The sequence below is a fragment of the Atractosteus spatula genome, chromosome 6, assembly GCF_055471065.1.
Source record: "Atractosteus spatula isolate fAtrSpa1 chromosome 6, fAtrSpa1.hap1, whole genome shotgun sequence".
Taxonomy (NCBI): domain Eukaryota; kingdom Metazoa; phylum Chordata; class Actinopteri; order Semionotiformes; family Lepisosteidae; genus Atractosteus; species Atractosteus spatula.
In genome coordinates, this window is record NC_142711.1 from 46499193 (window position 1) to 46516507 (window position 17315).

At 38.3% G+C, this 17315-nt stretch overlaps 1 protein-coding gene across 2 annotated transcripts in view; it reads right to left on the bottom strand.

Annotated features, from left to right (window-relative positions):
- Window positions 1-1062: 1062 nt before the first annotated feature.
- The window catches only part of lyrm4a (LYR motif containing 4 a), an 82866-nt gene continuing 66613 nt past the window's right edge, over window positions 1063-17315 (bottom strand). For both annotated transcript variants that reach the window (XR_016091272.1, XM_088919654.1), the window contains one exon: window positions 1063-1470. Coding sequence is in view for 1 of the 2 variants with exons in the window: in XM_088919654.1 (XP_088775780.1) it covers window positions 1399-1470 (72 nt within the window). In the remaining variant the exon portion in view is untranslated. The remainder of the gene's footprint in view (window positions 1471-17315) is intronic.

Genomic DNA, 17315 nt, shown 5'->3' on the forward strand with positions numbered 1-17315 from the left:
CAATGCTTAAAAGAGAAGAGAGAAAACACGTTTCGGCTGCAGTCTTCTTCAGCATGGAATAAACCTAGTACTCCTTCCTTTGCAGACTACGCATGCTGTCGCAGCTACCCACCTGAACTACATCAAACAATGACAGATGTATGGAAATACCAAATTATGTAAGAATGAAGAATTTGTATTATCTGGAAATTCTAAGTAAGATCTAAATGGCAATGAAGATGCAGGGCAGACAGACACAGACACACACTCACAGCAGGGCCAACCTCCCCACAAGTCAATTAACCTACCAGTACAGGATTGGACTGTGGGAGGAAACCAGAGTGAAAAGCCATATGAATACGGGGAGAATCTACACTCCACACAGATGGCACCCCAGGAACTGAACCCAGGATCCCAGCTCTGCGAGGCAGCAAAGCTAACAACTGAGTCACCATGCTGCTGGGCAATGAAGATCATTATATTTATTCAACCAGCTTCTCTTCCAGCTGAACCACTTGGGCCATCATGACATTTTATATTCACTTGGTGGTTAAAGGAATACTGTAGTCTTCCCCAGAACATGCTGTTTAATACTAAACACTGGGACCCTTCAGAAATCAAATAATAAGGGTTCACCACTCTTCATTTAGTTGAACAGATAATATACCACATTTATGAAAAAAGTTGTGGATAATGATTCTTCTGAATTAGACTTGAGAAAAGCTCATTAAATGCAGGATTTAATTACTGTATATCTGTGTGACTGTGAATGAAGCAACTATTCAGCTCAAGAGCAACAGTTGCTCTGTGCAATGCTGTTTTTGTTAAATACTATGCTTAAAATCTTTGACCTTAACAGAATTCTTTAGAATACAACATAAAAAGTGTTGTCTGTGATGTTTTATCATCTGGTAATTTCACATTTCACAGGTACGCAGTATGTGAAAGCTCAACACGAAATCTCAACAATTGCTTTTACTGTTTGAGCAACACTGAAACATCCCACTTAAAATTTCACACTTTTTTCAAATGAAAGGCTGAAGACAGAAAAGTGTAAATACAGTAAAAATACTATGTATCCAATTTTCCTCATTTGTTTTTATTACACTGGGTTTAATTTAACAAAAAATAAAACTGAAAGGATTTTGAAAAGAGCCAAGACATTAAGTTTGATGGTTTAACAACATACAAGTGTGCAGTCTGTATGTCTCGTCCTGTTCAATATCTAATCATGTGATGAGTAGTTAATTTTAGGCAAACACCGGAGCTACTGAACCTGAAAAAGTCCCTAGTGCTATGAAGCCAGCAGACATGCAGTCTGAATTTTTTACAGACTACAGGCAGTGACACATTTCTGTGTGTGTCAGAAGTTATGTTGCTGTTGGAATGATGCTGCAGCTGTTCAACCATGTTTTCTTCTCAGATGGTTTTCTTGCCTCTGTGTTCTTCAACAACAATCTTCTGAGTGGCAAACATCTGGCCGATGGATACCTGGAAATGAGCAAGTGATACCTCTAGTTAGTGCCTGACCTTGACACTTGACACAAAACACACATACAGTAACTCCAGATCATTGAAAAGCCATTTTGACATCCTGCAATTATCCACACCTTTCCCTTTATATGGATGGATGGATGTTTGCCCATTATGCCTTCCGGCACATAGGGGCAGCAACATCCTGTTGCTGTTTCCGTAACATTAGTTTTTTATGGGACTGGGCTGCTAGCCTTGTGTCCAACCTCCAACATGGAGGACCTGGTGCCCGACGTGGGACACGAACCCACTACCCTGAGATTATGAGTCTCGTGCTCTACCAACAGAGCTAGCCGGGGCCCTTTCCCTTTATGTACAGTAGCCTATTCTTTTTTGTTTGACACAAGACAGCTCCACAAAAGATACTTTTTGTATCTGTTCATGTCAACGTCTCTTCCGTTTGATTTACATAGGGAATACAATGACCCCCTTGGGATCTCCTATGCTGGAGTGAAGGCTGGATGTCCACACAGTGTTTAACAAGCACCGCTTTATATCTGTCAAAGGCAGAATGGGGAGTCCCCACCAGAACGCCCCCAACAGAAATGTATTTCACTATCCACAAAACCAAGAACAAGAACAGTTTGGAGTGAATATGTCTGAAACCATTCCCTTTTACGAATTGCTATCTTCAGAATACTCACATCACATTACACACAGATAACTATTATCCCCTCTGGCAAGACAATGAAAACATGACGTTGCAGATTGCAAGTTCAAGATCTTAATAAATCGGTATGTTGTACGTTTAACGTGTCTCAGATTCACACTGTTGAAAAAGACCACCAATCTACCACAATGTTCAGCCAAGTAGACTGGAAGAACCTTTAACACAAACAAGAAGTTCCATAAAGTCCACTAAAATTTGGGATTAAAAATTTAAGTGTTGAAATGGATATACAGTACATTTTGGGAGCCACCATGCTGCATCATCTGTGACTCTTTATTTTGTACTGTACATCGTGTAGATGTAGATGTTTAGAAGAAAGAATCAAGCAAAACACAAACAGTAGAAGTGTGAATATCTTTCTCTTGGAAGTGGTGCCTGCATATACACTGTAGTGTACATAATTTTGACATCATTTTTCTTCTATTTCCCCATCATTAGTGTCAAATGCCAGACGTATTGCTCTGTAGTGCTGGGACAGTGCATTGTTTTCAGCAGATAATCACAAACAAAAGGATCCATTTAGTCTTGTTTTAAGAATGCTTTTTCTTAATGGATAAAAACCTGCAGCAGCATTAAGTGCTTGATAAGTCGAGGGAACACAGACGACCCAACTGCAGCACTAAACACCCACTCAGTCTCGACTTTCAGACCCTAAGCCTTCTCACAGAAATGTCACATTTCAAACAGTCTTCAAAAGCCAAGTGTCATAAATGTTGTTTTTTTTCAGCATATCTTACACAGCCAATCTTACACCCCTTCTACCAGACTACCGAATTACATTTCAAAGGCAAACACATGGCATTTGAAGTGTTTGTGGAGTGCAGATTATTTCTGGAACTGAAAATAGGAAGCAACTGATGTGCAGAAGCGCAGAAATAGGAGCTCCACTGCTTTTTCTTCCAGTGAGAATATCTTGGATTCTTTGAAAAAGTAAACTGCTACTTAAATTTATCCTAAAGATGAAGATTCTGAACAGATTACCAGTATGACTGCCTGTCAAGGAAGCTCCTACCCCTGCTACCATTTTTGTCATTTATTGATTGTCCTCCACATTTTTATTTAGTAGGCTTTCATATCTAGAGTTTGTGAGACGTCATGGGTAGAAGAAAGCACAAAAAGAGTTTGAGCTTGAGTTCAAGTTCAGAATTGGCTGAATTAGCCGGTCTGCTGCTGCATTCTTTGGATCAACAAGCACATCCTGTGAGGGCAGAAATGGCGGCAGTGACCAATATGTTTCTAAATTGTACTGTCTGTCACATGAAACAAAAAAACCCAATTTAAAACACTCTTGCAGCTGGAAAACTGTAATTATTAATTTTCAAATCTTCATCATAGCAATCAAATCTGTGGAAAGACACAGAAACGTGAATAGTGGTTTTATCGGAGGCATCTGAATGGAACAACCCAACCCGACATAGGATATATGAGATTACTCTTCAAAAGGACCTGACATACCCCAGAATATTATTTTCAAATTCCTCTGAAACACACATAGCTCTTTTTGAAGAGAGCAGACAATCTAGCCCTTGCTTGCTCAGTGGAGGGATTTGTACTTTTATTCAGATAACAGTCCTACAGCATGGAATGGAACAACCCAACCCAACCCAACATAGGATATATGAGATCACTCTTCAAAAGGACCTGACATACCCCAGAATATTATTTTCAAATTCCTCTGAAACACACACAGCTCTTTTTGAAGAGAGCAGACAATCTAGCCCCTGCTTGCTCAGTGGAGGGATTTGTACTTTTATTCAGATAACAGTCCTACAGCACCCTAGCAAAAATCGTTCCTTAAAAGAGTGAGGAGATCACTGACTGAGGTGGGGGTAAAGTCTCGTCTTCTCTAATCATCAGTACTTAATGCTGCTCTGCTTAAAGGAATGTCCTACACTGACTTATTGAACTGGACATTTTTAGTCCCATAAAGAGACTAAGGGTGACCTGCATCTGGTATTCAATATTTACAAAAGCAATGAGTAAGGGGAAAAAGATGTGAAATACTTCTTACCATATTTACCATATTTGCATCTCATAGCATCAATCATTTACTAAAAGTTCCTGGAGTGTTTTCTACTATTTTCACTACTTTAATGGCCGTTAGTGCAGCTGACTTTGAATGAGAATAAGCCAAGCTTTTAAACAGCAATGTTTATTTCAAAGTGATGAGAAATGTCAAAATCTTGATCAAAAACCAGAGCGGCCAGAAGAAACCCACATGAACAAAGGGAGAACATACGAACATGCAAAATAAAAGGAAATCACAGGCAGGGGGTAAATAAAGCCACAATACAGTAATAGTATGAAATTTGTATTTTCCCAGTCTCTGAGGATCCAGAAGAGTGCCTCACGCAATATATTGAGAATCTCTGCTGCAGATCAGGGACTTATTGAGTGAACTACAGAAAACCTACAATTGCTGGTCTGGTACTGTATAAATAGCGAGTATCGAAATTCAACACAATCGTGACCCACTGCAAGATTCAGTGCATAAGCACTGCTATAAGAATTTATGTTGAGTGAGATGAAGGAAAATGACTAAAATCATGATGTAAAAAGCAGTTTACAACAATAGTTCTCAGTTTAAGGCTCTTAAAGACTTAAAAAGCCATTCGTTTTTATGGATTGCCAGGATGGAAAAATCTACAATTTGGACTCTATAGGCTTGGCTGTGTTTCTCTGGTTTGGCAACTTCCCTCCAACTAGTACAGAATTTTCTGCTTGTGTGACTGAGCAAAGCCGTGAAAATGCAGCAATATTGCTTAAAAGTCCTGCAGAAAAAAAAATCATCTGACTGAGATGCTACACTTATCTGTGTTTGACTTTATTTTAACCATGGCTATTTCTGCTCATTGAGTATTAAAATCGAAGCCTGTCAGCCAGCTACTTGCACAGCTTGCACAACTTAACCTGGTCAAAGGGTGATGAAACACTGTGTACAGACATGACCAACAGGGTGTGGTTTAATAAAGACTTTTGCTGTGAGCAGCTTAACTATTTCAAGACCCAAAGCAGAGACAACCTCTTTTACAACAACTATATGAAAGAAATGATTGTGACACTGTTTTTGTTTGTGCATTACACAGCTACAGTACTGAACTTTGTTCACACACTAAGGAATAATACTAAAATCATTCCAAATTAAGAATTCTAATTAACACAGAGTTTTCTCTGTACGTTAATGTTGGATTGTGACATGATATCACGAATTAGCATGTTTTTGGAGATGACGTTTTTGTAACACCTGCTTTATTGTTTCTTAATTCCCTTAGCAGAAAGTCTCTGATTTGAGGCTTAGTCACATGAATGCCCTTAATGTGATCACACAGGCTCACTGAATTCATTGTAAAGGAAAGGTTTCACACATTATGGAACAACTTCTGAATTATGTGTTTCAAATCTGTGTTTGATTATTCATAATGTCCACCGAAGACTTAACCCTTATATTGCATCTGCAGATACAAAGAAGACTGCAGACTGAGTTGCATATGCTGTTAATGTACGGGTTATCACTGAAAAATACAAATTGCTTATGTTACAGCAATAAGCAAGGAGAATGGCATTTTCAATAATTTAAAATATCATACCAAGAGACCTCAAACTACCAAGACCCCAGCAGTCTAATACTGAATTTTTGGCAATGAAATGATCTGTTATTTTCTTTTTTCCCCAAAGACACAAGTATTCTCTTTGGAGAACTTAACAGGCACATAGACATGTCTGTTGCTACAGGCTAACTTTGTGAGCATGTGAATATAAAATAACTCCATAATGAAATAGTGGAGCAACAGGGTTTTAGAGAATGTGAACAGACTGAATTAGCTTTCAGAGCTGCGCAGCCTGCTTAAGAATCAAAAAGGTGTAAGGTCAAACAACTACTGATCCATTTCTTTTCCACAAATTAGACCGGGAAGTATCCTGATAATTCAGTGTTACAAAAATATTCCAAAGAGGTTAGAATATATAGGAAATTAAGGTGAATTGGTTCTTCTAAGTGAATAGTCTCCACACATTCTCACTGAAACATATTCCATTAATTTGCTATTACATTTACTAAAGATATGAAAATGATACTGTTCTGAACACATAAAAGGTCTTGATTAAATAATGCATGAATCGTCTGCTGGCCATAACCAAAGGAAATGCTTCTTATCTTGGTCGTATTCTGTAACCAAATATACTGGGATATAAAATACAAGAATATAGACTACAACAGAACCATAACTGTAAGCTTGCACGAAGAAATGGTGGAAACAATACCTAAATTATATTGAATATAATATTAACTTTTCCTGTTTACAGTTTACTACAATTTTATTAAGAACAGCCAAGTCAGTAAATACAAATGACAAGTTATCAATAGCAGAGTATTGTGACCACAGGGAAAAGGATACAAAAACACACAAGCTGGAGTCTCAGATAACTAAAATGCTGTTAGTACCCTCAATGCTGTAGATGCCCTGACTAGTATTTCCTTGATTTGTCAATTTGGCACAACGATCTTTGTGTACCAACACACATCACCCGACTGCCTATGCAAAACATCTATTCTGTGCTATTTTTACACATTGTTAAAGCCTGCTTTTGACTACAGCTCCATAAAATATTCATTCAGCGCTTGCTTGTCTTTCCTGCTGTATCAGGATACTTCCCTTACACATGCTAAACACTGGAAGTACAGTATATTTGGAAAACCTTGCTAGCTAGCAGCCACTACAGTTTGAGGGGATAAAGGATAAGGAAATTCTCATAGACCTGAAATCAAATCTTGACCTGTTTATTCCAGTAACAGCTGTTAAGGGTTTGTGTTAAGTAGAGTAGCCACAGAAAATCTCTAAATCATTAAAAACAGAACATACAATAGAAAGTTTATTTATTTGTATGCAATAAATAACATGTTATGAAGACTGCTACTTGATTCCACTTACATGCACAAAATAATACTGTATGTTTCTTCAGTATAATTATAGTTCATACTTACTATAGTTCCTTACTGAAAAATGCATCTAGCTGAAAGGACTGTGACTACACAACCTTTGACCTTCTCTAGTGTTCTGGGCTTGAGCATTTCTTGTAAAAGATTATTATAAAAATTGTAAAAGATTTCTTTCCTCTCTGTCATTGACCTCTTTCATCAACATTACCAAATAGTCTCCGAAAATCAATGTCTTTTGGTCCTGTGATCCACAGAAGTCAGAGCTGTCAAGTATGGCTGAATATGAAAAAGAAACTGCCGGAAGTCATATATAGTCACTCCAAAAAGGCAGGTATACTGCAAGACAAGCCCACACTGTTATTACCAGCACTGTGGTTGCACAGAGAATTTCAGAACCCACTTTCATTGATGTGTGTTAAAAAACCCATACACCAATGAATATTCTAGCTCTGAACTGGTATTTTTCACTTTGCTAAAAGTTTCTACTTACAAAGATCTATTTTGAACAGGGTCATCTAGGGCTTTTACTTTTAATCTCAACAAACACATCTGCTGTATAATTTAACTTTCCACTGCTAAAATGCACACAAATATTGTTTTGCCAAGAAAACGTTTTTTTTCCCTAAAATCTTCACAGTCTGGCACAATGAAGTTCTTTCCAGCATTACAAGTGAGGCTTTCATTCTGATGAGATTTAATACATTTCCTGTGCCTTGCTATGCTCTGTAATTGCATCTGCTTACACTGGAACAAGTTTTTCTTTCAAAGTATAATACTGCAGAAACTGCTGTCTCTCCTTCCACAAAAAAACATGATCAAAAATGCTTTCAAACAAACTTTTATAGGAAGTTGAATGCAGTATGGATGTTGGTTGAAAAGTTTTAACTGTTTTGTTTCTGTAGACAAAACTGAGTTTTCCCTCCACTGAAACTGCCCCACTACACAATACTGCAACTGATTCGTCTCAAGTTTCAAAAAGTCTTCCATTCAGTGAAATCCATCAAGGTTCCATATTTCCATATTAACATGCGCTTTGTTTGTGTACAATCATTTCACTACTTCAGCTGACATGTAAATGTACAGATTTAAGACACTTTACAGGAATGACCCTTGGGCCAGCACTGCAGGTTAACAACAGTCAAGAAAGAATGGAGTGTGAAAAATGTTTGGATTGGAAACACCAGTGATGGGGATAGCCTCACTTCCAGCACACTTTTGACTTAAAATGCAGCTGCCACCAGCGATTCTGCAGATCGGAAAAGCAAGAAAGTTATCCAGCAATTAAACTAGATGGGACATATATTAGATGGGAGGACAGGTCTGATAAAGCCTGTACTGAAATTCTGCCACGGTACAAGAGTTACGTGTAGATCACTCAGTGTTTTGAATGAGACGTTTAATGACCACCATTAGTCAGGACCTTGGTTTGATTCCAAAAGAGGGGATTCTGGGATTTGACCAGTGCAGTATATATCTTCTCCCTCTCCTCTCTTTAGGTCATTTCAAAGTTTCCACTTACCACAGCGACAACATAGAAGAGACAGTGATGGCGCAGAAAAAAAGAAATGGGTCACAGCATTTTTTCTTCAAGTCCCATCACTGAAGCATATTTGAATGGAAGTGAAATGCCGCAATGCTGAGAAACCGGGGGTCCTTCTTAAGAAACAAATTACTACTGTAAAACATTTTTTACCTAGAAGTCTAGGTAAAAAAAAATAAAAAAGACAGTCCCATTCTTGTTAGCTTTTTTATGTAAATGAAAATACAGAGAATAAAGAAAACGAACATCAGCATCTTCCTGTTTGACGGTTCCCCGAACCCCAATGAGCTCAGACTGTCCTCAGGGCCCAGGCCTGAAAGGATAGCCTCACACCCCCAGTGAAGAACAGGGCATACTGTTTGTTTGATAATTATTTGAGCTTTGCGTTACTCGTAGACATACCTATAGCTATAACATTATGCACAAAAGGTTGAAATGACAGTAACTGACAGATACCTCTTCCTATATCCAGCCTGATACTTGCCTAATGCCCCTGAACTATTTAACAATTGTAACTGAACTTAGTGGCACATCCTTTACTTAGTTTACCTCTATTCCCCAAAAATACATTACTGATAAATGTTATTATTAATTAGTATTTCACATGGGGGCTTCCATCACTGTCTCCTTTGGTAGACCATTTTGCTGCTAATTATTTTGCACAGTCAAGCTCATTTCTCACCTCTCAGCTAGAATAGACCATACCTTGCAATCACACCTTTCACCAGCAGGGAGAAGTCACGATACATATTTAAGAAGCACTTACTGGATTCTCTGACAAAAACGAGGTGAACCATCACAAAGGGCTCTGGTACAGGGAACTACAGCACAAGATCAGGACCCAGGGGTGCATCTCTAAACTCTTTGCAACAGAGTGGTAACTTCACCAGCCGCCATAACTTAATAAGTTTTGTATTTGAGAAAAGTGTTTGTGGTTGAATGATTTGTTTGCTTTCATGCAAAAGAGAATGATAATGGAAAAAGTCTGGCTTTACTATAAATACAGGGCAATGTGCATGGTGACCAAAACACCCTTCACGAAGCTCAAGTACCAATCAGGCCTTGCTTACATAATACTTTATGAGTAAAACAATAAATACTCTAAGCAATAAATAAAAAAAAGTACTGTTATGATTTCCCTTAACTTGGGTGTTGAAATCTGAAATGTATTAACCTGTGGTAAGGACATTTATATTGGTGGCGCCTCTAACACATTAGCCCTTAGAGAGCACTAACATCAATTTCCCTTCGGGATCAATAAAGTCTTATCTATCTATCTAATAGAATGAATAGGCGTTGCCAAGATGAAATGAAATCATTTTTCAAATTAATTAGTAACCGAATTAAAAAAAATAACATGTTGATGTACAAAGTACTCTAAAAAAGGTATGAATAGAACATTTTTGAACATATTCACAATATGTTACAAACATATCGTAGACACCTCTTCACTAACTTCAAGAAATGGTTTTATGACATTACCGGACCAATACACCACCGGCATTTGTTTTCTAACTTCCCCCTCTCATCACATGTGAAATCTTCCTTTGACCACTTCTGAGATCTCTCAATGTCTCTTCCATTCCCCTGTTGTACATGATGAATTTCAAAGTTATTCTCTGTTCTGTGGCAAAATCTAAGTTGCATTGTGCTCCTTCTACAAAACTATGTCATTTTTGTGATAATGTGGTGAACTTACAAGTGATAAATTTCTAGTTTAGATATTTGTAATATCACCCTGGAACTCATAACTGGCAGCCCACTGAAGCCAAGCAGGTGTGAGTCTGGTCAGTACCTGGATGGGAGAACTTCTGGGAAAAAACTAGTGTATGTGTATGCTGTTGGAAGAGGTATCAGTGGGACCAGCAGGGGGTGCTCACCCTGCAGTCTGTGTGGGTCCTAATGCCCCAGTATTGTGATGGGAACACTATAGTGTAAAAATGCACCGTCCTTAGGATGATAGTTAAAACCAAGGTCCTGTGGTCATTAGAAATCCCAGGGCATTTCTCAAAAAGAATAGGGGTGTGATCCCTATGTCCTGGCTAAATTTCACCCTGGCCTTTACCAATCATGGCCTCCTAATAATCCCCTTGTATGAACTGGCTTCATCACCCTATTCTCCTCACCACTGATAGCTGATGTGTGGTGAGAGTTCTGGCGCACTAATCTAAGTGGGCCTGCACATTGGTGGTGGTAGAGGGGAGTCTCCATTACCTGTAAAGCGTTTTGAGTGGAGTGTCCAGAAAAAAGCTATATAATTGTAAGAAATAATAATACTTATTATCATTACATATTGTACAAGGATATACTGTAGATTCAAAGACAGATGAGTGAACAATAGTATTTTGTAGCTCCACTAGATGGCAATGATATCCCACACAAGACCCAATCTGAAACTATCACCTTGCACCAACAACACAGTTTTAATTCTCTTAATCCAAATGGGAGCTGAATTCTCAGCATTCTATCAATCCAATGAAAATGTTAATTGTCGAGGCTGAAACCAGAGGGCTTGCTGCCAAGCTGCCTCAAGGAAATGCTATATGTAACCCTTCTGTATCATTACGCAGCAGTCATTTTCATGCCATAACAAGAACAAAATCATTAAAAGAAACAAACAAAAAAAATAAATTTTCTGTTATCCAACACAGGATAATGATTCTGAAGTCTTGGCATGAAGGGATTTAGCAAAAAGGCACAGTGCCACTTGGGCAATTTGTGACAAAAACACTTTAAAAAAATCAGGTCATGACGCATGTTTTGGTCACTTCCTATAGTCATTAAAAAATGAAGAAAACTATAGTTCTCATAAAAGTAGAATACAGCATTATATATCACTTCACATGTTGTGGGATATATACTGTAACCTTGTCTAATACTGATTGATTAATAATCTGTGTGGCAGTTCTAACAGTCTGTCTCAGCTGTGTTGTTCAAGGTTAAACCTGTCCTTGCTCTTTTCAGGACACCCTCCACTTCTCTCAGTTGCTTGTGCTACACCAGTTGCCAAGCTAACCCCCAAAAGATGCTACTTAAAAGTGTTCATCGAGAACGTGGTGCTAAACCACACTTACATTCAGAAAGAAAGACAAATCTGTGGGAAAGCTTGGAGTTGCAGCTACACTATTTTTAACAGCTGTACATTTCCAGGACGAGAGCATTCTGGATTCATTCTAATTCATTCCTCCTAATTAAAAGTTTAAAGTGATAATCTCTCATGAAAAACCTCACTCATAACATGAAAGTATTCTGAACCTTCATTTGTGTGAGCTTAAAACTTTGCAGCAACTGTAGCTCTAATGGAGTTACATATGAAGTAACCCATCCATTACCCAAAAGCTGCGTGTTACTTGTTGGGATCATGGCAATCCAGAGTCTATCCCAGAAACATAGTGAGAAAAGCAAGGCAACACTCCAACGGGATTATGGGAATCCATTCCAACATACAGTAGGTCAACACATACAAGGCCACACCAATTAGCCTAGTCAGTTTGTTTTTGGGAGGTGAGAAGAAATTGAAACACCAAAAAAACAGGGACAAGCAGACAACATGAAGGCTCCAGATGAAAAGACTGTCCAGAATTGGAAGACCCAAGAACTGTGAAGGAGCTCCTCTAATCACCATTCCTCATCACCAATCACCACTCTATAGGAAATCATACTGATTTCCTATAGAGTCATTATGTATGAAGTCCACATCATGGACATTTTAAACACTGCATATTTCCTGACTAATCATGAACATTCACTTACTAAAAAGAAAAAAAATGTAAAGGGCTACTCTATAAAACATATTATTCTTATTCTTCCATGAACCCAAAGGTGACAGAGATGACCAGTACTGGACACTCTTTTTGGCAGATGTTGTGCTGATCTGGCGGTGTCCTGTGTAATCAGGTAATAATGAGTTCTCTTCAATGCTCACAAGGTGTCTCAAAGTGCTGGAATCTCGCCTGGATATTAACGTTAAGCGCTGTTCCAGGAGTTGATGTCGATATTGCCTTCCTCCACTATTGCTTTTATTATATCTTTGTTGCATCTTCTGTCCTCTCGTGTGATTGTGTAGTCTGGAGTCTGGCGTCTTATTTCACTGATATGCAAATCTATGCATTATAAAGCTTTTCGAGTAAATTTATCCCTTTATCTAGAGTTGCAAATGAAGGATTTCTTGCCAGGTTATATACTTAATAAATACTAACTATAAATTTTAGAATATAAATATTCACATCTTGTTTGAAGGTCTGACAGGCAGGTGTGTTTTCAGACTTGAAGAAATCAATTGGAAACTGATTAATAGAAACTAATGGATAAAAAAAATCTGGGAGGAATCTAGAGATCAATCATATTGTTCACTTCACAGACTGCAACATTTGGAAAAACCCAAACTGTCAAAGACAGAAGCAGAGGAAGATGAAACTGCAAAATATATGTGGATGGGAAGCTGATATTTTCAGTAGCAAGTTATAGCAACATTTTGAAACCTTTTTTGGGGGAATGAAGTACTTTTAAAAAAAAAAAAGTTTTCAAATTTGATTAAGCCTGTGATGTTGAAAAAATTCTTTCTTATGTTCTGTCTGTGGAACAAGTGACAGCTGTGCTGTGGAAAATTTGCTGCAAATAGAACTTTCATATAAAACAGGCTGTTCCCAGGGCTGGATGTCTGACTAATCAGAATCAACTCTTCTCTACCTCACATACTAGATGCCTTCTTACACCAAATAACATGTGCCAGAGGACGGTCATCATCCAGTGTCTCACACAAAGAGACCTTTTCAAAGCCTGCAGTTTTAGTGTGAAAAGTGTGTCTTAGGCTGTTTTAGTTAAAGTTAAACTTTGCATCTTCTTTGTTCCCATTTACAAGGTACTATATAAAAAAACCCAGTAAAAACTGAAAAAAAACAATATGTTCAAGAAAGGTTTTATTAATTTTCCTCGGAAATGGCAAAAGAACTGTGCCCCAAACTTTCACACTTAATCTTATTTTCGTCCAATACTGTGTTCACAATCACAGGATCCGAGTAGTATTACCAGCCCCCAAAACTGTCCAGATTGTCAACGTGTTGAGTAGTAAGTTTTAAGATCTTTGAACCAGAGATCTTTGAATTAGGTGCAGTATCTTCCACCTACTGGCACTTGAAAACTGAAGACGTAGTTTTACTGATTCAATATTTAATTGCCACCACTCACGTGGAGACCCACTTTGTCCTCCACAGAAGTTCAGCCCCCAGCTGTGTGATGGCTTACATGTATTGTGCCCCAGCAGTCCGGCAACAGAAGCACATGAGAGGTAAAATATTACTGCACTAATTAAAGAGGATTTTTAGGCTGGCTGGATTGCTTAAACCTGAAGTAGAATTTATTCAGGGTCAACAATCCTCTTAGCAACAGTGGCATGGACTCTTTAACAACCGCAAGAAGTCAGGATCTCGGTCACCAACGCCACATTGGTACACCAATAACTTGGTTTTCCTTACAGATCCCCCGCCCCAGTACAGAACAGACCCAATCTTACTTAGCTTCTAAGATCTAACAAGATCAGGCTACAAAGAATACACATACAGTACACAAGTTTACTAATTAATAACTAATACACTAGACTATACATATATTATAGATTATGTAGTTCCAGTGGGTAAATGCGTCAGCATGCGTAGGCTGCAAAGGAACAAGTAATAGGTTTATTCCATGCTGAAAAGAGGATAAAGAAAACACAACGTTTCGACTGTGGAGCCTTCTTCGAGGAGGAAGAAGTGTTTCTTCACAGCTCCACAGCCGAAACGTTGTGTTTTCTTTCTTCTCTTTTCAGCATGGAATAAACCTATTACTTGCTCCTATTATACTGTATATTATACTGACTTTACTACAGATCAAGGTATTCCCATGGTTTACTGTAGTAAAAGCAGTGTTGAATTATTACACCCATTGAAATCCCCAGAGAAACCATGATAAAATCACATCATAATCATGAAAATCCTATGGTAAAATACAGTGAATACAGTAGAAACAGTATACAGTAAGTCATTAAGTAAGAGAGATGCATCCACCATGTGATTTTTCTCAAACACCCTCACAATGGTCAGGGTGTGTGAAAAACAGCAGACTGAAAACTCCCTGGGGGACAGGGGCAGTAGGGGTTGGGGACAGACCCATGGTGTGTAGGTAAGACTAAGTATGAGGAACTTTCAATTTACTGAGGGCTTCATCCAAAGAAGAGTCACTTATTTTACTTGGGTTTTTACTACCAAAATGATAATAAAGGGAGATAAAATTTTTAGAAATATGAACAGAGTTAAAATGTTTAAAAAATTAACACTGTAGATTAGTTGTTTTAAAGGAAAAATGGTTAAGGTCAGTGCTTGTGTCCTGTGTTATTAATGAAGAAGACTTATAAGACTTATTTTTGCCAACACCAAAAAAACCTGGATCTGGGGTGCTATCTATGTAGAGATTCTCTCCACGTTTGTGTGGGTTTCCTCCAGGTGATCTGGTTTCCTCCCATAGTCCAAAGAAATACTGGTAGTTTTCTGACTTCTGGGAAAACTGGCCCTGTGAGTGTGTGCATGTTTATGTCTGTGTGTCTGCCCTGCCATGACCTGGCATTCCATCCAGAGTGTACCCCATCATGTGCCCGTTGTTTGCCAAGATAGGCTCTGGCTCCCCTCTGACCCTGAATTGGATGAAACAGTTAGCAAATGGATGCATGGGTGAAAATACTGATGCAGTTAGTAGAACAGGCACTTTACCAGTGCTGAAAACAAAATCAAGGGCTCTTCCACTGCAATCAAACACTGCTAAACAGTAAACATTATGGTTTGTTTCAGGTATCACTATGTGTCAGTTGCCAAGTGCAAAGTCACCAGAAACGTACACAGAAATACTGCTGAAAACACTTCTTGCTCCATATCTACAGTATATCTAGAAAAGGTTATAGCTGATGAGTCTTAAGGGGCAGGAAAAGTGATCAGAGGAGATATTTTCTCAATAAAAACTTTTTATTTCTAATATCAATGTGGAACCAGGGAAAACAATAGCTCAGATATTCTGTAACTGCTTTCCTTGAAAGAAATGTTTCCTCAGAGTTTTGTCTTAAGCTTCAGGAGACGTGACCTCTGCAGAGGCAAGGATTTAGGTACAACGCACATGTCCATGAACTCCTGTATTCCTGTACTAAACCAAGGGTTTCCACAGCTTTGACAGCCCTATTAACAAGCATAACCACAGCTGCTGTCTACGCATTATACTATCATTTTACAGCTAAATAAAAAATATTGATGCAAACAACAAGAATTTCAAATGGTGTGTCAAGAAATAAGATCCAATTTCCTTAGTGAATCCTGCAAAAGTTTCTGAGGGCCCACTTTGGATTAATTAAAAAAGTTCAATCAGGCTACATTCAGCTTTTTTCTCCACAGTGGTGTCCCCCTCTGTCACACCCACAGACTGACTCATAGTGCCTGTTGTCACAGAATGAGTCACGGTGGCTGCTGATGCCTGGAACAGGCTCGTGCTTCCGCAGTTCGGGAGTGATTAGATCATACCAAGGAGGGGAAAAAAGCCCTTAACGATGAAGACACAGTAGAAAAAAGAAGAAAAAGGGATTCCCGAGGTTTTCCTAGACACTTTCCTGAGCATCTGACACCCTGCACGGTGAACCTGGAGCAAGTTGACATTACACAGAGATGAATTTCTTTTTAAGCATCTGACAAGCAATTATATACACTTCCCCTCCTTACAGACATGAAATAAAAAATGTAATACCAGTGATACAGAGGGCACAGAGGGAAACAGATTTTTGAAAATATTAAGCATAAAATGTGGTAGCAGGCTGAAACCCAGGAGGCATCATAATGTGGAGGCGAAGGCATTAAAGAGCATCAGGTTAAACATATGATTTATATTAGCAGACTTAGAGCCAAACTTCCCAAAGAAGGGAAGACAATGACTTGAAAACACGAACTTTAGGAGACACTGAAGGAGGAGTTTTTCTCTGTCTAATGCTGACTAAACATAAAAAAGGTACAGATTTTATAGTTAGAGTTGGAAGTTAACAGAGCTGAATGGCCGGATTGATATCTAACCACTACTCCATACTGCTGTTTTAATAATAGAATAATGTCAATTATTATGAAAAGATGAAAAGGTTACATGTAAGCTGTGCAGATATTTGACACCCTTTATCAGTGCACAAAAAGGTGAAGGGCGGGATTTTCTCAGTGCAAGAGTGGAGATATACTGATGTCAACAGCACAGTAACCACTAAAATGAACCGAACCAGACCGTAGCTCAGTTCAGAACCATACATGAAACTGGAACCATACAGTTCTTCTAAAAACAGTTAAACTATGACTGCTAAAAGTTATTTAGTTTAAGCTTTATGCAAAGCAACTTACTTTCAATGTGATGTTTGAGTGAGGAGCAGGATCATTGTACAAGCTATCCCCCTTTAATGCAGAAAGTATAAACAAAATCACAATGTTTCTGGCCATTGATGATTGCCACACACACATACAGAAGGCTCCACAGCCAAACTGCTGTGCTTTGCCTTTACTTCATACTTTTCATTTTGGAATTAACCTCTACTTGTTACAATTTACAATAAAATTAAATAGTAAAGTCTAAAAACATTGTACGGAACAGGATACAGTATAACAGGTATT